Genomic DNA, 22,232 nt, shown 5'->3' on the forward strand with positions numbered 1-22,232 from the left:
CTTTTACTCTCATGTTTGACCAGCGACCAAACAAGGCAAATTGGGATTTTAGACAATTACCCCATGTATTCCCATTGGTTTTTTTTATATCACCACGCATACACTGACCTGTGGCCTAAATCAGAATCACGACATTTGTTGCAACATTGCTAGCTAAGATTCTGTATGTATGAAAGGAATCTATATTCAATGGTCAGAGGAAACGATGATTCACGCACACATTAGTCGTTCCAATGAAAACATATGAAAAATGACACTCACACACAGGGAACAGATACCTACTCCTGAAAGAAAATTCAACCGTTAGTCTCCAAAAAGCATGAAAATTCATCCTAATCAATGTCTTGCTACCCCTTGTTTCGGAGGTCTTCTCATGACGTGTCCTCGACCGAAGATGAAGGTTAACTATGAAAAGCGATTCTCACTGAGTGGTGCTTGCTGGTAAAAGCGAGTCTCACTGAGTGGTGCTTGCTGGTAAAAGCGATTCTCACTGAGTAGTGCTTGCTGGTAAAAGCGATTCTCACTGAGTGGTGCTTGCTGGTTGGAATAGACACAGATTTTTGCGCTCTGACCAGTCAGTTGTCGTCGTGAGACAGAGTCCGCTGGCTTCCGCTAGCGCGGCGCTAATGGAGTCAGTTCCTGTCCCTCACCCCCCCCCCCCTCATCATTGCGGCTTCACTGACTGAAGTTACGGGTGTCCGTCCGCACGGCAAGTGTTGTGGCGGGGTGTATGGGATGGGGGGGGGGGGGTGGGTGCACACGTGGCTCCGCCCCCCCTCACACCCTCTGGCACATGTGCAGTCTGGACTTGGTGGGTTAGGGTTAGGGTTGGGGCAGGGTGTTTGGGGGGGGGGGGGGGGGTGTGCATATGCGTGTGGCTCCGCCCCCTCACACCTGCTGGCACATGTGCAGTCGGGACTTGGTGGGTTAGGGTTAGGGTTGGGGTTGGGGCGGGGTGTATGGATGGGGGGGGGTGCGTATGCGTGTGGCTCCGCCCCCTCACACCTGCTGGCACATGTGCAGTCGGGACTTGGTGGGTTAGGGTTAGGGTTGGGGTTGGGGCGGGGTGTATGGATGGGGGGGGGGGTGCGTATGCGTGTGGCTCCGCCCCCTCACACCTGCTGGCACATGTGCAGTCGGGACTTGGTGGGTTAGGGTTAGGGTTGGGGTTGGGGTGGGGTGTATGTGGGAGGTGGGGGAGGGTGCGTATCAGTGTGGCTCCGCCCCCTCACACCCTCTGGCACATGTGCAGTCTGGACTTGGTGGGTTAGGGTTAGGGTTGGGGTTGGGGCAGGGTGTTTGGGGGGGGGGGGGGAATGTATGCGTGTGGCTCCGCCCCCTCACACCCGCTGGCACATGTGCAGTCTGGACTTGGTGGCGGCGGAGGCGTCCCTCCAGGCCTTGCAGGCCAGGCCCTTGGCGCAGTCGCAGCGCTGGAAGATCTCCAGGCCGTGCGAGCCCTTCCTGCGCTGCCGCGTGCACACCTCCCCCTGCCGCAGCACCGGCTTGCAGATCTTCGTCCAGAAGTGCCGGGCGCAGCAGTTTCCGTCCGCGCAGTCCGAGGACCGCAGGCAGGGGGCGCCCTCGTGACCTGTCCCGGGGAAAGGGAAGCTCCACCTCAGGCTCTGCGTTTAGGAGACACACCTGACTGTGTCTACGAGACACACCTAAACGCGTTTTAGAGACACACCTGACTGTGTTTATGAGAGACACCTAACTGCATTTAACGAGACACAGCTGACCATGTTTACGAGACGTACCTAACTGCGTTTAACAAGACGTACCACCTAACTGCTAATCATCACATTACTGAAGGAAAACGCCGCTTTTATTGTTTTTAATTTTATTTAATTTTATAAAGCCATGGGAAAAAAATTCAATCAGGCGCTTTTATTTAGTTTGTAATGGCCTTGACAGGAATGCCTTTACAAAATATGTTTAAAACAGCTGAATGCCAAATGTGCACTGATTATTATGTAAAAATACAAATAATGTTTTATGAAGCATGAAAATAAAATCAATATTTAAATTAAACATAGTGCTGTATACAATGTATACAGAGGAAATGGGTCTGTGTTCTTTCATCAAGCCTTCACAACCCGATACAATAAATACAATTAAACAGAACGCTTAGCAACTCATGTTTATGGAATGCATTACCAATAGTACAAAGAACAAAACCAGCAAGGAGGATGTACTCTGTGGAAATCCCTTCAAAATGAATTCAATTTACACGCTTTTGGTAAAAACCAAATTCCCTGGATCTTCTAGAGAACAGGATGCAATACCTACTAATGTCTATGTTTTTGAGTAAAGCCATTCGTCCTCAATTATTAAGTAATTAAATCTCATTTAAGTATAATTTGATACCCACAAAGGTTGGTACACGTTACTCTTTCAAAGTCATAATTAGTAAAGCAAATATTTATTATAGATGATAATCAGTCGTGCAGCTTTCCATGAAATTAAATGGCATTCCTGGTTCCTTTGCCAACGGCTTTCTCACACACGACTAGAGGCCCAGAATCCTTTGCAAATCCGGCACTTTCCGGCCCAGCTTGCTTAAATAAAGCTGAAATCAATAGTGTGCGATAAAGCATGGCATTATGGCTTTGCCTCTAGATGGGCTCTCTAAAATGATGAATGGTTTGCAGTTGTATATTTCCGGATATTGTTTGGCATGCAATATGAAAAGCTTGTACTGCTGGATTCAGTACTCGTCAGAATCTCAGTGCATTACTTTCACAACAAAACTGTTTAGACTGGGTTTGAAGGATTCATCTGTTTATTTTTTCTTTTGCGTGCAGTCTTTGTTTTACTGTGTGCGTAATGTAGTTTACATTTTGAAATATTAATGTATTGATATACGTTCAATGCTGTTGGGACTATTGTAACTTGTGTAACTAGCAAAAACACATGCCATGCACGTGCAGTTGAATTCACCAAATATTTGTGTGAAGAGTACAGTCTCTGTTCTTTATTCCATTCCTTACAACATACTCTGCTATCATTACCTTCACTATATTCATGCCAGATTTTAAGATGTATAAATACAAAGACATGCTAAATGTTTTTTTGACAGAACAAGCCTTATCACGTTTTGTAGTTGTCTTTTTATATTACAAGCTGTGTGCTGAGGGGTACTTTGCATAACCTTTTATACGGTTCCCAGAATAATGTGGTTAGTCTGCATCCAATGCTGTTATTCAGCTCGGATAATTATTTGAGTGGTTGCGGACGGGTGTCTGACTCACAACATGTGGCTTAACGAAAAGAATAACAGCAGTTACTGATTGACTGCTGGTCATGCGTGCAAGGGGTCACAGAAGACTTTTTGAACTACGGAACAAAAGCAGACCTGCACCAAAGACAACTTTCACTGATGTAAAACTCTTTTCAAATCCTAAAATTTGCAGTATAAAGAGACGTTATTTTTCCAATGTAGATTTCATTTGAAATGCAATGTGACAGAAAATTATGCAAATAGCTTTAGACAAGTCCTAACTAGTTCTCAATGCATTAAAGAAAAATGAATGTCTGGCAAACCTTTGGACAGAGGCAGCTTTGAATGTGCTTTTCCATTCTTTTTCCAGCCATTCCTCTTGACAGGCAGCTTGTTGTGCTCCTCTAAAGCTGGGATTTGGGGTGGCAGAACACTTTCTGAGATTGGAACACAGATATCTGAGTGAGAGAAAGAGAGAGCGAGAGAGAGAGAGATTCCTTTGTTATTACATTAAGAATAATTTGAGTTAAGAATATAAACGGCACTTGACACATTTTAGTTGAAGATGACATCGATTCCCATTCCAAAGATCCAAAGAACTGCAAGTTCTCAGATGAGAGATTAAACGCATGAAAGTATCGTTTTACTTTTGTTTTATTTCACCATCTGTAAACCAATGAAAAGGCCGCAGCAAGCGGTGAGCGTCCAAGCGCACTGAGGAGAGGACATCCTGGCGATAGATCTCATTTAGGTGGGAGACGTCAGCTTCTAGCACAGCTTCGGTGAGCTGGAATGTGATATCCCTGGGTATTATCAGACACTTAGCATAACGTCTCGAGGCAGGCGGAGAGACAGACAGTCTGGTGCGTGAGACGGAACAGCGGGGGCTTGGGTCCCCGTCCCGTGGATAAGCTGGGGCAAATCTGGGAACCCCCACCGGCGCGGGCAGCCGAATATATCAAAGCAGTCGAGAGGAACGGGTTTTGGTGATGGAGGGTGTGGGCCATTATAGTCATCAGGAAATGAAACTCCATGTCCAGCATGCCGTTATCAAAGATGAAGAAAAAATAACAAAGCCCATTTTGGGAAGAGCTATGGACTCCTGTCAGGTCTGCACAGAGGACCAAACATTACTTCATAGAAGGTTCACATAAATTGTATAAAGCTTAGATGGGGAAGGTATAGCGATGCCTTGACAGAACAATCAGTTCAATATGCTAATCTCCACACATAGTGAGCTCCATGATTCTTGGGAGAAAGGCATATTTTTTTCTTGATTTGGCTCTGTACTCCACATTTTTAGATTTGTTATCAAATATTTCACGTGTGATTAAATGCACATTCTCAGCTATTATTTAAGGGTATCTTTGGCTTCACCATGTAGAAATTACTTTATATACATAGCCCCCCATTTTTGGACACCATAATATTATATATATTTGAATATATGTAACATATAGACATATTAATGTTATGTAAATGAAAGTAGTCATGTTCAGTACTTCATGGCATATCCTTTGCATCCAATGACAAGATACCCTTAAATAATAGCTGAGAATGTGCACTTTAATCACATAATGATTAAATATTATTTATGATTATTAATATTTGATAACAAATTAAAAATTGTGGAGTACAGAGTTAAATCTGGAAAAAGAATATACCTTTGTCCCAGCAATTATGGAGCTCACCGTGTTGCACTTCGTAGTAATTTTCCAGACATACTGACTCACGAATAGGATGTCAATTTTCCACATTCTCTTAGGACTCCATAAGTCACTCATAAGTCACTCATAGCAAGGAGCCAGAAGCTCAGGTTGACGTACAGCTGCTGCAGCGGTTGCCGGGGCAACACATGCTGTCTCTATGGCAACGCCTCTTCCTCCTCCGGCAGTTGAGGCAGCGGGAGGGGCCATGGTGGGGGGCGTGGCAGTAGCTTCCCACGGTGCACTCCTTATCGGCGCTGCAGTGATACACCTACAGGGGGGGGGGGGGTGGGGGGGGGGGGGGAGAGAGATGGATCAGACAGACATTACAGCAACACCAAGACTGAAGGGCATCTAAACCAAGCCTGGTCCAATGAAATTACTGGGAAACCAGGTGTGGTCCAATTAAATGGCTGAGAAACCAGGTGTGGTCCAATGAAATGACTGGGCTGAGGGGCAAATAGTCCTCTATCGTATCCATAAAGCTACCCAATTAAGTGCTCCTCTTAATAATGCCCTTGACTTCATGCTAATATTTGATTTTCCAGGTATTCTACAGATGCCTTATTTTATAGACTCTTCGACTGAGCAACTCTATCCGTTTGGTTTGGATGTCTCAAAAGTGCCTCATAAGTTTGGGAAGATTTTGGACACTCTGCAATAAGGAATAAGGCTTAGAAGTAAGATATAACCAATGGCACTTCGACAAATAGTCCTTTTTATATAAAATATAATAAGGCAGATTTACTCTTTTCAAAATAAAACACCATAAATTAAAATGAAGTGCTGCAATAGATGTGAAATTCAGCCACTTCAGCAAAGATGGAGCCAGAAATGGGGATACTGTTTCACTGGAAAATAAGAAGACTGTTATACATCAGCGCCGGAAAAAAGCTGTCGCACTGCAATGATTATTCGGGCCTTAGGGACAGGGTGTTGTGCCTCTTACAATAAAACAAACAACTCACCAGCACTGCCTCAAACGGCATTCTTATTTTTAATTTAAATTGCAGTAGACAGTAGCCAGATTTATAAAGCAGTTTCTGCATTCCCTTGGAATGTATAGAATTTCAAAGAAGTGCTAGCATTCTTTTGGAACACTCCTGTAAAGGTATTTACCACAAAAGACGATGTTTGACAGCGGCGCCATTGCATTTCTTAACTGCAGATAAACCACTGCTCAGTGTCATATATGGCCAATCTCTAAATGGCTTTCTGTCCACACATCATCCTAACTGCCCAGTGAACCTCCGACAATGCACACAAAGCATTTAAAAATGGCAGTTCTTTGACTCACACACATCAAGGTGCACAGGTACAAGTAGAACAGAGTATTGGTGCCCAATACAAAAAGACATATTGTCATCAACTTTATCTCACCGACTATTGCGTCGTGTAAAGACCTACAGCAGCTAATCCTCGCAGTACTGGAGCATCTGGGCACAGGTCGATCAAAAAATATAAAATAAATACAAGCGTTGTTTTATTCAGTCAAAGGACTGGTGAGCTTTAATTCTGAAGAGAACATGTGAGTCAAAGTTCAGGACAAATGTTGATTGAAAGCAGCCCACAGAGTCAGTGGTGTCAATCCACTGAAACCGTGAGTTCCAAAACGTAGCGGGAAACTGCCAAAAACGGCCTCAGACGAAAGCACGAGAGAATTATATCTGACCGTGTGCCATTCCTCTAAACTAAAATTAACACAAAATCTCTCTGGATTTTAATAAAATACTGTGTGAACTGCAGTTTGAGGTGCCAACCAAAACAATCGAGGATCAATTCAGGTTAAGCGCTTGGCTCAGGGGCGTTAAAGCTGTGCACCGCAAAAGATTTGAACCCGCAGCCTCCTGGTTGGGAGCCATGTTCCTACACACTGCGTCAACATGCTGCATAACACACAGCTAGTGTAGCACTGGGAGGAACGATGCTATCAAAAACACTCATGTGACAGGAAATGCAACAACTTCCTGCTGGAATTCCTATCTGGCACTCCATAATCCTTAGAAGGTGTGACCAAACAGCAGTGTCGACGAAAACTCTTCATGAGATGAAAGAATGAAATCCTCACTTTACTGATCCACGAGCCTTTGTGTACGCAAGTGTAGCCGTTGTGATGTATGGTTCAATCGTACACTGAACAAACGCAAGGCTACTTCCCCAAGAACAATAATTCATCTTAAAAACTAACATAAAAATACTTTCAGTCGTCAGTCGAAATCAAGTGAAATTATTCTGAGTGAAGCATACCCATTATTTTTTAAAACCGAAATCGTTTTTAGACATTATTTGCCATTGTTCGGGAAATTTCATTAGACCTCAAAGCTTGTTACACAGAGCTCAGACATACTGTCTCCCCGAGCATGGATAAGTAAATCCACTTGCGAGCCATCATTAATATGAAGCAACTGCTAGGGCAATGTATGGAAAAAGTTACAGGCCAGAATAATCCTATCATACCAAAACAAAAACATAAGCCTTTGATTTATTTTGCACCATAATGATATCAATTGGGGCCAACATGGTTGACAACTCAACCAGTCTATAAGGTTATGCTGTAATGCACTGCACAATACACCTAAATATGGTTCTGATTTTGCTCTCGATAAGGTCTCAGTCACACATGATCTGGTTACAAGCACCATTTCACCCGCAGGAAAAAATTAGCAGTAACAGCCACACATCATTTTCTAATGATGTAACAATATATGTGCTAGGCATTGTCTAATTCACAAACACTAAAATATAGGCTATTCATTTGATAGGCAAAGATACATGACTGGTTTTGCTGTATATTAGCACAAGAAAGTTGTGCTTTCTTGTGTTAATATACAGTAGATGCTATATTTTGGTGTCATCACAATGAATCACCTTCTCTAGTCTTCACTGTAAAACATCGATCCTTGAAATGCATGGAAAACACCATAGACACTGGAATTAGCGTCACGTACTGCAAAAGCAGCGTCTTTATGTGTAGTGGGACTTAGTTCGGTTCTTCAGACAAACGAGGTGCAAATTTTCTTATGTAGTAGCCTATGTTTGCGAGTACGGCCCTTGCTAGCGGGCTGAGAGGTGGTGACAATTCTAGGGGCCCAAAACACAGCGGTACCAATTGCTCTTTTTTTACGACCAATGTGAAAACGTATAAAATGAAAGTGGTGGGGTCTGTTGCATGTTAACTTCCGCTGCAACGACTGATTCGTGTGACGTGTGCCATTTCCAACACATATTAGTCGATGCGAAAAATTCACAGCTCATTTCTCCCATGAACGAGGGTATGATTAGGTGGCGAAGACCAAGCCAATTAAAGGATTTTGCCAAGAAACTTGGCTTAGAACCCTCTGGTGTTCCATTTTGGAATCAAAAATGGTCGTAAATGTTTTATGACATTGTTTTGCAGATGTTTTATTGACTGTAAATTTTATGGCGTTAATATTGTTGCGTAATGAGTTTGTTGCGCAGCCATCCAACTTTTGAACTGCTGTGAAGTCATTTTGCCTTCATAGCTATTGCTTACCATCGAGGACCACAAGAGATAAGTTTTTTTATCTTTATTGTGCCATCCTTGACCATAAAAGCTCTGTCTTTTATCAATTTGTCAAATAAAAGTAATTAACTGACTAATTAGCAGGTCCAATTACGGCATAAAACGCATACGAGTCTCTGTGGGACACTGTGACTGCGCTGCAGTGACGTCGTTTAAATTCCTCCCAGAATTGTCTCCCTCCCCGTTCCTCTCGAAGTGCAGAGCTTTTCGGGGTTCGTTGGTTTTACAGTTCACAAACAGGGGTTTGCACCAAAACAGAGGTCAGTGTGGTATCAAGCAGTCACACCGTGCTCTGTTTTATTTCACACTTTCAGCTCGTTTGTATCACTAAGCACTTTATTAACTTATGGCAAGGAAGGTAGGAAACGTGCATTTTTAACGAGCGAATGAAACCTAGTAGCATAAATTCGTTTGATAATCTCTGCACTAACAATCTGATCCAATAGTTGGATTATTTATCATTTCAACAGCAAACTGAATAAATAAATACATATGAAGGACATCAAAGTGCACTTTATCATAAGTCATAAACAATGCCAATTCAAACACAAGGCTATCCTATCCAAACAAACATTTTCCAAAAATTTCCGGATATCCAGGCCCATAATTTCTTACTATTATAAACGATCAAAAGACCGTCTGTCATGACAGCAGGTTAGCTAAAGTTTGGCTTAATATGCTTCACAAACCGTTCTGATCGCGAGTTTTAACGCAGATGCTCCGTTTTGAGTGAGACATGCCAACTTGCGCGCAATGCACTGCAGCACTAACAGGCTAATCAACCAGTTTACGGTGTTAATATCGGCCATGACCCGCATTCGCGTTATTTCGTATAAGTTCCCTGGGAAATAGGTGCATGATTATATAGGATGTATTAAAATCTGCAAAACTTCGCAAGAAGGTTTTGTGACCCTTGTTTTTTCCCCCCCGTTAGCCCGAAAATGTCGTTCTGGATTGGTGACCCCCCCATATGGGCCATACATACACACATATCCATTTGGTGTACAAACTGGTCCACGGGTCTTGCTCAGAAGTTACATTAATTTCTGGCGGAACTGAGTAGCTATGCACCGCGCTTTCCATTTCAAGCTGCTGAACGCGAAGTTTAATTTGCTGCGTAAACAATAATTACACTCGGAAATGCAGGTTGTGATTGCAAATGTCTGTGAGAAAAACGCCAGCTCTTGATTCCCAAGCGGAGTTAAATCATTTACTTGTGGAGCCATGCAGGGGTCTACAGATTAAATATTGTCCACCATTTCCGGTTCGTTTTTTTACCTCCATAATATCAGGCGTTTATTACACCACGGTGTGATTTAATTAGGTTACATTCTTCTAGACATCTGAAAGGGGGCTTTTAAATAATTTTATTTCAAGTTTAGCAATAAGAAATAAACACAAATTGTCGCCGTACTGTGTAATCAAATATTATCAACATGCAATTAAGTGTTTGTGTGTAGCACAGTGCGTTTGGATTTAACAATTACGTTCGAATTGTTTTTTTTAATTTATTTTTTTAGCTTAGCATAGTTGTTCCAGGTCTTTATTATTTTCAAGTGCCTAATTTATTCCTACTGAATGGTCAGCCTACTTATGACAGAATTAGTTTGAATTGATCAATTCACTTACCTGTATAGGGTTGCCCTTTTTGACGGTTCCAGTCTGATGATTCGCGGAGTGGTTGGTCGATTGTGTCGGTGGTTCCTCCAGTAAAACCGATTTGATTGCGTTTACCTTAGCCCCTACTTCTTCCATCCTTATCACCGCGCCCAGCAGAATAAAAAAACACCAGCACCTAGTCCACGCCAGTTCCAGCATTCTTGGCAAACAGTCTTGGTGGTGTGTATTTCAGAACAAAAGTAGGATAGTTTAATATTGACAGGTAACAAAAAACGAGTAGGCTACCCTTCACTGATTATACGCCCACCTATAAAGATTGACACTTGAAAACAAACTACTCCCCATGTAATTTTTGAAATTCTGAAACTGCAAATAAAGTCGTTCTTTGGGTTGTTTTTGTTTTTAGAGAAATATAGCCCAATGAATGTGGTAGACTATCGCAATACCGTGGCTAATATATTTAGTGTAAATACAAAAGTTTAATTCATTAAAAATTTAGATGCCCACAGGATACAGAAGTCTGTCCCTCACTACATGTGAGCATTTTGCGAGGCAGCTTAGAGTTTTATGATCTCAGATACATTCGTTTTATAGGTTCCTAATGGGTCTGTTTCCCCCGCCCCTATTCAGATTTGACAAAGAGTGAAACCGATCTCTCGCCAGTGCTCGCGCGCTGGAGAGCTGTTCATTGTCGTTTGAGCACCTTCGTCCAGACGCAGGCACCCGAAACCCCGTTGGGGAAAACCTATAAAGTTGTGCACTATATTTGTGACTATTTATTTGACCACGTTTAGTGTGAAACGATTGAATGCAATGGAAACTGTGAGTGGCTAATTTTGGGGGTTAAATTCTTATGAGCCAAGCAATAGCCTACAGCCTACTGGTATAACTAGGCAGTTAATTTCGTATCTCTGACATTGTATTTAACAACATTTGTCGTAACAAATTCCGATGGTGAACAGATTTGATCGTTTAATTACAGATATCACGACCAGCATTAATCGATATGAGGAATACAATATTTGCCTTTTCCATGCAATTTTCACAATTAATAAACATGCAGCATACTTAACCCTGGATATAACATTTAGCTTAGATATGATTGGTCATTTACCTTGATTCGCAAGTAAATGCAAATTAAACGTTTATTGTTCCTGTAGAAAAACATTTTTGCGAATTCAAATAACATAAAAATGAAAATGCGATTGAACTGAAAAGCGAAACTCGTTATTTATATGTTAAGGTTTAAGTTAGACTGCATGGCATGTCGTCTGTGACCTTTCTCCTTATTCTTATGAAGTAATCAAATAAAATAAATCAAAATTGGAAAACATATGAGTGTGTAAGAGAGAGAGAGAGAGAGAGAGAGAGAGACGAACACATCTGGTTGCAACGGTACTCTGAGCTAAAACAATCTATGCGCAAAAGCAGCTGGTGATTAATTCTCAATCTGTAGGAGATCCGCAGTAAAACGTTTTTTTTCTTTGCTACTTGATTGTGATTTGTGGGGAGGTATTGTATAAGGCAATAACAAGCATTCTGTTTCCTGCAATTACTGTGTGAGTGCGCGCGCGTGTCTGTGTGAGTCCGTGCATGTGAATCTGTGTGCGTCTGTGTTTGCGCAAGCGAGTGTGTGCGTGCGTGTGCGTGGGCATGTGCATGTGTGTGTGCTTACACTATATGAATTGTACAGACTTGTTACAGAAGGCACGTGAAGTTGTTGAATAAAGCAAGCCTTGCACACATACTGATAAGTGCAGCTAATGTATGACTAAAAGTCCACAGCAGTACTTTCCTATATGTCCAAAGGAAGTTCCACCTGTAAATTAGCGTGCACCACTGTGCACTGATTCCAAACCCCAAAGTTCTTATTAGTGGCACACAAAGCCTTAGCTGTTTTAGGCACAATATGTGCACATTTTTTTCAGCTGGCAAGTGGAATCTATTGGCTACAGAAGTAACCACAATAGATGTTGCACAATTCTCCTCTGGAATGTAATCAGGCTGAAATTATTCAAACAAGAAAAATGTGATTTAAAAAAAAAAGATTTTTTTGAGTCTACGTGTTAAAGCACATGTTCACAAAAAAAACAACAAAACCACTAAACAAAGATGCACTTAGTTTAGACAATTTATGGATGAAGATGGAAATTCTAAGGTTAATAATGTGCTAAAAACTAATATTTTATTCAACTTCATGTGGGTTAACACAAAAGTATGTAAACAATGTCTACTGTTGTTTACCATTTCCTGATATTTGAATCACATTTGCCAAAGGAAATTATTCACAGGCGGTTAAAGAAGGGTCAGTGACAAAGAATGCAATTAACGCATAATATAGAACAAGATGGAGTAGACTAGTCTGGTGCCAGAAGTTAGGTTCTGGTTTCTGTCCCAAACGGTTACACTCGTAGAATAGACACCCGTACACACAAACACACATTCACTCCCATATCCATCCACGTGTCCATCCATCCACTTTCTAAAACCACTTATTCCTGGAGCCTATCCCAGCATGCAGTGGGTGAGAAGCAGGAATACTCCCTTAACTTACTAACTGACAGCTGGCATGGCAGCTGACTGTCTGAAAAATTTCCCAGCAGGGATGTGGGAAATGTATGTGATACGTAAATATGAAATTATGTACAAATTAGGGCCATCCATGTGGATTGTCAACAAAAGCTGAACCAAAAGGCTAGGCCACTGTGGTGTTGGTGGACTATGTGAAAAGGAGCAGTCTTGGTATATGAAGCCCTGCGCTGTAGATGACCTGCTTGGTCAGTCACTTTTCATTTTTAAATGTCTTTTGACAAAGCACAACACCATGGAACAAAAGTGATTGTGTTCGTGCACAAATACGCTGTTCATGTACCACAGAGGATAATTAAAAGAACAATTCAGAGAAATTAAATATAGATGCTATTGGGGGGGCCTTGTGTTTGAGCAAGATTGGAAAAAAAGTGTGTTGAATATCAGGTGTTGTGTTTCCATTTTGGCACAATCTAGCTCATTCATACGAGGAGCACTTTGTAACGCTGGACAGCCTCCAGCGTAGGCAGTTGTGAAACGTGATTCAGCCGCACAAATAATAATGCGTTTATTGTCCCACACATAAGCGCAGCGAGCAGCACTGCTCTATTTCGGAGACACCTTTTAACCTTTTAGAAGAGCGAAGGCTTTTTTGGAATGTTTTTTTTGTTCCTTCTTCTTCAAAATTCCAAGCCAGTGTTCTAGACCTCCATCGCTTTCAATCGCCGGTAGTGATTGCTAAGTCAGCGTTTGCCACCTAGCCCTTGTTAAATTCACCGCACGTGCACTGTGCGTGTAGTTCATGTAGTTTGCGTTTATAAAAGTGTTACCACGCCGCTATCGGAACGATTTGCTGCTATTAATTTGGGCGTCTGTGGTGACCGTGATGATGGCCTCGTTAGGCTACAAAAAGTGACCATGCCATTTGGCCTGGCCTGCACATGGACAGCTGTCTTTCATGAGCCTTGCGTTTCTGGTCCCTGCATGTGCACATCCAGATACACAGAGGAACGTATCAAATATCCAACCGCTTCACTTCATCATTTGTGTTTTACTCCAGGCAATCAGTGGTCAGCAGTCTTGACTGGACCGGAGTCTCTAAATGATCTTTCGGGATCTTAATTTGCCACCCAAGGCCAATTTTCCATTTTAATGCCTCAGTTCACGTTTGGGCAACCATCAAGTAGGTAACCGTCTCGGGACCAGTGCTCCCTTGTTAAAGGGCGGGATCGTCCCACAGATCGCTTCACCGCAAAAGAAGCCAATTAGCCTGCAGCTTAGCCTGAGAGCGAAGTGATATGCATCTCCAGAAACAAAGCAAGGAGCCTAATTAGGCACACGCATTTTCAGCAGATATTCCATTCACAGGAAGTTCTATTCATGCAGCTCCAGGAGTGCATGACATCATGGGAGAGCCATATTCTTTTCCTCAAAAGCATGTCACTTTGTGTGTTAGGCTACCATTGTAAGACAATGGTGCTGCAATGCTTTTTATACCCTAAAGATCACATGGACACTGATTGCAAATATGGAGCTTTCACTTGTTTTGTTTATCACTATAAATTAATGAAGAATGATATATTTTATTATTTATTTATTTGATTGTTTATTTATTTATTCATTCAAAATTACTTTCCAATGTACCCATATTAGGTTCATTGGATAATTAATAAGCCAAACACAAGATGAGACATCAGAGTTAATGTTTCAAGAGTGCAATTAAATATTTGTGGTTTCATAGCTTTGAAGCAAATGGTGCTGTTGAATTCCATCTCGCCCCAGTAAACTGCACAGCTTCCTATATAAATAACGGGACCTACAACTAGCCGCATCTTTTTTTAAAACAAAAGCTGCACATCATCAGGGAAACACACGGGCAGAGCTGATTCTTTATAGAGGCCACCTCGGTTTTTTTTTATTATTCGTGAATAGAGAGTCAAGAGTCGGGGCCTTGCACACATTAGTTTTTTTTCCCCCCACAGTCGGACCTCGTCAGAAACGCCTTTAAATCACACACGCCAAGGCTTTTTAAGTGAATCTGTGGATGCGGATCACACATTCGCAAAACGACGAAGAGCGATTTAAAAAATAATTAATTAATTTCTCTACCGCCTCCTCTGTCTTCCTCCACATGGAAGCGATTTGACGGCGCGGGTTTGTGCGGCAGGTGGCTGGCAGTTTGTATCTCATGGGGGCGAAAGGGGCGGTTTAGAATGTTGGAGGATGAGCCGCGAGACAAGCGCAGGCAGCTGAGATTCATCTTGAGAACTTTGACCCACATTTTATACGAACTGCCGGTCCACCCCACGCAATGGATCCGACAGAGCATGATGCCATAGAGCAGTTTACACTTCTGAAGCTGGGTCTTCTGTTATGTAAATAGGTGAATTAATAACAAAAATGTTTTTTTTTTAGTCCGTCAAAGTGTCAGGTGATGGCATGTGGTGTTGAGTAAACTGAAACCACGCTCTGTACCTGTACCCCCCCCCCCCCCCTCACTTTGAGTTACAGCAGTGTAAAAGGCTTGAGGGTTTGGGTGGGGTGGGGGTGGGGGGGAATGGGGGGAGCTGGTGTCCTACCTGGCAGCGACCACCTGTCTCCTCAGCACGGAGACTTCCTCCTTTCATCTGCAGCGATGGAGAGTGTGTTCAGGAACACGCTGGCACCAGGTCAGAGAATCTCTTGGCAGGGACTTCACATAAGTAATGAGAGGATCAGGTTCATGTGGGCTGCAAGACAACAGATATAGTATTTCAGGAATAGCATGAGCACCCCTGATGTGGTAAGCTGGCGTTCTTCTGTCCGATGCCAAAGCAATTGATTTATCTTGCCAATCTAGATCTACTTTGCATGAATACTTGAGAATATTCCAAAATAATATATATATACTGAAGAAATACATTTCCCTGCCATAAAAAAGATGCTTAAGAAAACGAAGAGGACAAATAAATCGCGCTCCAGAATGACATGCAGTTTAATGTGGTTGAGGACAATCTAATAAGAAGCATCAATAAACAAATCAGAAGACTTTATTAGTTGTCAATTAATAAACAAATGAACAATTATAGTATAAATTCCTATTCTACTTATCATTCTGTTGTCAGAATGCAGAAGGGACAACCTTGTTAAACTGAACATTACTAAGCATTTTCTTAATTGTTCCAATTTTAACAAAATGAAAATGGTAACAAAGTGACTACGAAAGGATAATTGTGTCTGCATGTCACCACATAACTGCACCACAAACATAAGTGGCTAAACAGTGTGCTTATGAGCAAAAGCAGTTCTAACATCCTTGACAGAATGAAAGCAAAATCGACTGTCCCGTTTCAATTATGACAGATTTTCTTAGGCTCTAGCAGTTTGGAAGTCCACAAGAGGAGCTCGTTTTTGGTCGTTGTGCAAGCTGTCTCCCTATCGAATGCAATGTTTCTGTCCAATCATCAAACACATTAAATTCCGACTATGTTCACTCCAGAAACCGCTAACATAAGGAGTAAAATGCGATACATTTCAGTGTGATTACCATCGGCGTGACTACTGAAGCACACCGATATGGTATTTTAGTCTGCGGATATCAACTGAGGCACGACTCTCTCTCTCCCTCAGGTGGTCTGATTCCAAGAAACATAGCAACATAATAGTAAGCCTTAGGTATAACTATGGAAACGTGAGATATGACTTTATGACTAATTACTCATATTAAGATCAAGAAGATGTCAGCAATAATGTCAGATTTGGACTATTTCCCAAGGATTATATAACGCATGAATTGCACTTCATGGGTGGAATCTGAAGTGTATCCTCTTGAATTCCCAGTTAATAAGCATTTTTATGCACAGTAGTAGTACTTTTTTTTTTGTTTCTTCGCGATTACTTTTGCAAAGTGCTTGAAATAGGCATGATCTTTCATCATAAGCCTCCTAACAGATAAAACTGTGGCCATCAAAACAATATATCATACAACAGTATGTGTGTTTTATGAACAGAGAATATGTGAATATTCTTCAGCACATTGCAAAAGGATTATGAAATCAATGTCTTTGATTGCTCTAATCCATTGTGGATTTGAATAGTACTAAACTGACTTTATTAACATCTGGTAAAACATATTTAAATAATCATTATCTGAAACCTTTACTGCAAATAACAGGAAGTTGTAGCTATAAATGGTGAATGGGGAAATTCTGCCTGGGAGGATATGTTGTCCGTTCAATAATTGCCTCTGTCCTCATATGGTGCAGGAAGATGGATTGGTTAATTTCTGAGGAAATGGCTCCTCACTTGAGCTGGATGTAGCCAGAGAATAAAAGCTCCTTGCCAAACTTTAACCCTTTAAGGCGTAGAGAAAATTTGAATAGAATGTTCTGAACTGAACATTCTAATGCTGATGCAACAACCACTACTGATAATTGAACGCAATGAAGTTCTAGAACACTGACTAGTTCAAAAACGTTTTTAAAAACCTACTCTTCAATGATTATAAGTTTTCGTTCTTTTGGTCACCACTATTTGGGGAACCAAAAATTTTGCAACTTTTGCAACATATAACAGACCAATTTTAGAACAAATGCTACCTAAAAGAAGGTTTACCTGTAGGCCATACACACTGTGAATTTTGTCAGTACAGAAAAACAGCACAAGCTTTCATCAATGTGCGTTACGCCATGCTCCCAACCTCGTCCTTCATGAATGGCTCCTCATTTGAACTGGACCGTAAAACCTGCGAGCCTTTAAGGTGGTTCTTTGTTCTTTTCACAAACAGTGGTGACATCATTTTTTTTTTTTATATGATCGCTCATTGTCAATGTTACTCTGCAACACGGGATTAAATAACTCCGGCACAATGCGGCATTGTCCCCGGACCCGCGCTGCCGATACTCACCGAGCGAAGCGGTTCGGGTCTGAGGATATACTGATTTCAGGTCTCGGTTTCACTCAGCCTCATTCAGTTACCAGCGTTTGTCGCTCGTGAAATCCTAGCATTCTAAATGAACTTTGTACGCCGTTGGCTTATGTAAACAGACATCCCGTTCGATGCAGGTTTTCAGCGGGACAAAGTGGTCCCACAATCGCTGCTAAAACGGCAGGTTTTTTACGAACTCCCACCACCGCTATCCTTATATGTTCTCATCACAAACACTTATGTCCATTTCTAGAGGGATATTGCCTTTCTGATCGTCTTCACATGGTGCGGTGTGTTTTTTGGATGGGTGCATCGGGACAAACACGTGGCACGGTAGTATTTCAGCGGAGTTGGAACACACTCGCCAACTGCGCCTACCGGCCACAGTCAGCGGATAATCCAGTTTTGATCCAAGAACGTGGGGCTCGATCGATGCGCCACTAGGTGGTGCCGAATGAGCAACCCAGTGATCGATCCTTCCTTGTTCACAAGGAAGGATCGATCACAGCGAACAAGGAAGGATCGATCACAGCGAACAAGGAAGGATCGATTACAGTGAACAAGGAAGAAATCGATCACAGTGAACAAGGCATGATCGATCACAGTGAACAAGGAAGGATCGATCACAGTGAACAAGGAAGGATCGATCACAGTGAACAAGGCATGATCGATCACAGTGAACAAGGAAGGATCGATCATAGCGAACAAGGAAGGATCGATCACAGCGAACAAGGAAGGATCAATCACAGTGAACAAGGAAGGATCGATCACAGTACAGTTGACTGGGATGCAAAATGCTGCATACTTATTGGTTATCCCTGGTCTGCAGACATACTCTGAGAAGCAGCCACCTTTCCCTCTTCCATGTGAAGAAGCTGAGGGGGTCTAGGAAAGCCTTCAGCTCCATTAGCTTGTCACATACTTTCTCAACATCAAGGCCCTTACTTACCCCTGATATATAATAGCTTTAGCATGTCAGTCTGGTAACTGAATTTATATTAGAGATGGAGAGACAGCAGCCCCATTCGTAGACCATATGTATCGACCAGGGTCTGGCTCTTTATTGCTTGAATTTTAAAAGTCAGGTATTTTACCGTAAGTGCTTCTTAAAGAAGATCAACCCAAAAAGAATGTCCCATTTGTTGCATACTTTCACTTCTAAGAAGACAATCCAGTATTGTTTCCCAACAATCTTTCAATAAAATGCACTAATTCTCTACAAAACTACAGAGATATAGCCTCAGTCTGACCAGTCGGCCAAAAAGGCGTGAAACCAGAGGAACTGTGCGATACAGACCCTCCTTATTATGACCGATGCAAAAAAAATGAGAATGAGAACTACGTGGAAATGAGTCACACTTTCTACTGAAACTCAAAGTGCCATCACACCTAGACAAAGGGGTAACTTCATTGCTCAATAAATTCATATCAAATGTGTTCAATTTAAATTCCAGTCATTCCTCTGAGGTTCTACACTTCTGTATTTAAAAAATCAAAATTAAGAATTGTTTATATATTTCATGATATGATGAGAAATGCTTTTAATAAAGTTTTTGGTGGAATTATCTATGGACTTCAAGTTTAGTTTAGACTTTAGTGTGCGAGATAAGTGTATCTAAACAAATTATGGGGAAATGTTTGAAGCCGATGTCTCAAACACCTGATTGCCCCATCTTTCTTCCAGATTTCTATTTTTCTAAACTTACAGTGAACAAGCTGTATACTGAAATAAACAATCCCAGAGTATGTTTATTGGAAAGTCATTCAGGACACATATTGATAGCCCTGAAAACAGAAACAGAATTTAGCCCTGTTGGGTCAGTGACATGTAAAATCCAAGCTGAGAAGGAAGTTTGGATATAGCATTTTTGATGAATGACTTGATGTGTTGTTAGTTAGAAGCAAGAGCACAGAATGGTTTCAGGTGTTAAGTTGGATCTGGGAAGTCTGTTTGGTATTCTCCACTCAAAAGCACTTGAAAAGATCATGGGTCACATCCAAAGCTGTTTCTAATTTAAAAAGATTTAAAAAAGAAAACTCATAAGAAGTTTTCACATTCTTGCTGTTATAATTATAGGTTTGGGGGAATATGATAAATGACCAAGTTCTCCAAGTTGTTCTGATAACAATCAAAAAAAACTGTGAGTGACTTTAATGTTATTAATTGAGATGGCTCCATGGCAGGTTTTTGCAGGTTTTTCTGAAGACTGTAACCTTGAATTTTCCTTTCATTTGGCAATGAGATCATTCCTTGTGACTGCTGTTCTTGATGTGCATTTTTGGGGGGTCATTCCATGTAATGTCAACCAGAACAAGCCCTAATTGCATTTGGGCTACACCAGATATTGAGTCCCTAAACAAAACACCTCAGTTCTCGATGCCGATACAGCCTCCTTGTGAAAACGCCTGAATAAAAATCCCCATCTCAATGAGTATTTCACTGATACTGTTCCATAACAATACTAATATTGGTACTATTGATACTTATTTGTGACGTCCAGTCAAAAGCATTCTGAGTAAGTCTAAACACAATGTGGAACGTCTGCAATTAGCAGGTCATTGCATAACATTTTGATGCACAACTTCACACAATTGTTCTCTCTCACCATTACAGTGCCAGATTTTGAATGAGTCTTTCACTGGTTTCAATTACCTGGAACATTTTTTAAAAAGCATTTTTAAGCGACGATTTATGGCCTGGTAAAATGGTGCACATCACACATACCACATGCCGGTGATGACGTACGCAGGTGTAAACATCTGCAGTGGTTTTAGCATTAGAGAGCTGCACCATTTTGATGGGTCAATTGAACCCTGTGGTTTACACGGTTTTGGGTACAGGCTACGCAGTGTGTGCACTGCGGAGGGAACGGGGCGGAGAAACGTTTTTTGTTTGTTCAGATAATAAGACCGAGCTTTTCACACCTCAGATGCAACCACTGGTTATCAAATGGTCTAATGGGAGGCAGGGCTTCACAAATAAAATCCATCTGGTGAGAAATCGCCTGCTGTGACACTGACAGGGTATTTATTCACACAGAGAATGCATCTGTTGTAATAAATTCCACCTGGCCAGCTTTTCAACCAAATATTCAACAGAAGTAGATTACTGAGGGCATTTACTGCAAAGGAGTAGTTTGGACATCCACACACTGTGGCCAACTCGCTGATTGCACTTTTGCATACAGAGTATCAGAGTGGTCTAATATCAAATCTAGCAGTTTTTCAAAGTGAACTTGCCACTCATATGGTAAATGGTGTTGGGGGATTTGTTTGGAGTAGAAGCTGTTATTAGTCCAGGTAATAAATAGAGAACTTCTTATTTCAAATGACTTGCAGAACTGCATTTACTACAAGTCTTGTCATCGGTCTCATTTCGTTGCAGTATTTTCCTAAAAAGAAAATGTAGAACTGATGAGTTACCCAAACAGAGAGGCAGACATGGATAGGCGTTTAGGTAAAATCAAAACTATGAATGTAAAAGTTTATATTGCAAATAAGTAATGTTAGTTATGATCATTTATTTATTCACTTATTTATTTATAACTGCACATAAGCATCCCATGTTAGTATTCACAGTTCACCCCAGAGAACATTCTTGCATGATCAGAGGTCGCATCATACAAAATAAAATGTGACAGGGCACACCTTGATCTCTTTGCCACAGAATCATAAATCTAGAAATCTAGATTCATGTTCTGTTAGAGAGAAAAACCTACATCATTGACCTCATTAACCTCTCTAATCTGCAATCGGGTCCACGCATAAAGTTTCTGCGATTCAGTTGGCCTCCACGTTATATTTATTGGAAGCAAATGCCTTTTTATGAAGGACCCAGCTGGTTTGATTTATAACTGAGGTGAGATTTTGACTCCCTGTAACTAATCTCAGTTTCCTTTTGGATTTGACAGCAGGAGTTTTTAAACTCTTAAAGCACTTTCACGATGTTGTTTTTATGATTTTCTCCATACAGTGGTGTCTGTTCTGTGCAATGATTTATGTTTTAATACATTAAAATGCTAAATATTTTATATTTTGTCCATTACATTAAATAAATGTGGGTCTGTTGGTTGAAAGTATCCGATTTATTGTTTTAAATGCTGATTTCCCCATCTTTATGCACTCATTCCTGGTGGTTATAGGGAGAAACCTTGTCCTGTATTGTGTGAACTTAAGTGACATGTGTTTTCAATCAGTCTCTGGTCTACGTGGGGCCTGAGATCTAAGACACGTAAAGCACATGCACAGAGACCATATACATAAGTAACAAGAAAGTACTGCTAGCATGAGCACAGAATTCAACAAATATGTGCATGGGACACGTAGATTTCAAATAAAATATGTGGTCAGTCAGAGTTAGATTTGCATATAGATAGAAACACCATTTGAAATCTTTCTACCTAGTACCAACAATTTATTGCATGCTCATTGCATGCAATGATTGCATTTCCATAAGACAACAGCCACATGCTGACTGCACTTATTTCAACATTACCTATGATCAGTAACCACAGGCTTGACTGGAGTTACTTTGGAAGAATCCTTTGAGCACTGAACCTGCAGCTAACGGTATTCCATATTGCATGATGCCATAAATGCAGGTATTACACAGTAAATCAGTTCAAAGTAAAGATTATTTTGTCATCTGCCCCAGGACATCTGTGCCCCTCGAGGCCTGGTACCTGAGCCTCAGGACCAGAGCAT

At 41.3% G+C, this 22,232-nt stretch overlaps 1 protein-coding gene across 3 annotated transcripts in view; it reads right to left on the reverse strand.

Annotated features, from left to right (window-relative positions):
* Positions 1 to 1,076: 1,076 nt before the first annotated feature.
* Positions 1,077 to 22,232, reverse strand: part of LOC118231891 (dickkopf-related protein 2-like) — a 37,291-nt gene continuing 16,135 nt past the window's right edge. For 2 of the 3 annotated variants that reach the window (XM_035426240.1, XM_035426239.1), the window contains exons 3-6: positions 15,202 to 15,351; positions 5,050 to 5,200; positions 3,547 to 3,681; positions 1,325 to 1,591 (exon numbers count right to left, since the gene is read on the reverse strand). In XM_035426240.1, the coding sequence (XP_035282131.1) occupies positions 1,341 to 1,591; positions 3,547 to 3,681; positions 5,050 to 5,200; positions 15,202 to 15,249 (585 nt within the window). In that variant the 5' untranslated portion in view covers positions 15,250 to 15,351 and the 3' untranslated portion in view covers positions 1,325 to 1,340. Of the gene's footprint in view, positions 1,119 to 1,324; positions 1,592 to 3,546; positions 3,682 to 5,049; positions 5,201 to 10,102; positions 10,646 to 15,201; positions 15,352 to 22,232 lie in introns of those variants that run through there. The other variant, XM_035426238.1, reaches the window with a different exon arrangement.

Source organism: Anguilla anguilla, chromosome 7, assembly GCF_013347855.1.
Source record: "Anguilla anguilla isolate fAngAng1 chromosome 7, fAngAng1.pri, whole genome shotgun sequence".
NCBI classification, from domain to species: Eukaryota; Metazoa; Chordata; class Actinopteri; order Anguilliformes; family Anguillidae; genus Anguilla; species Anguilla anguilla.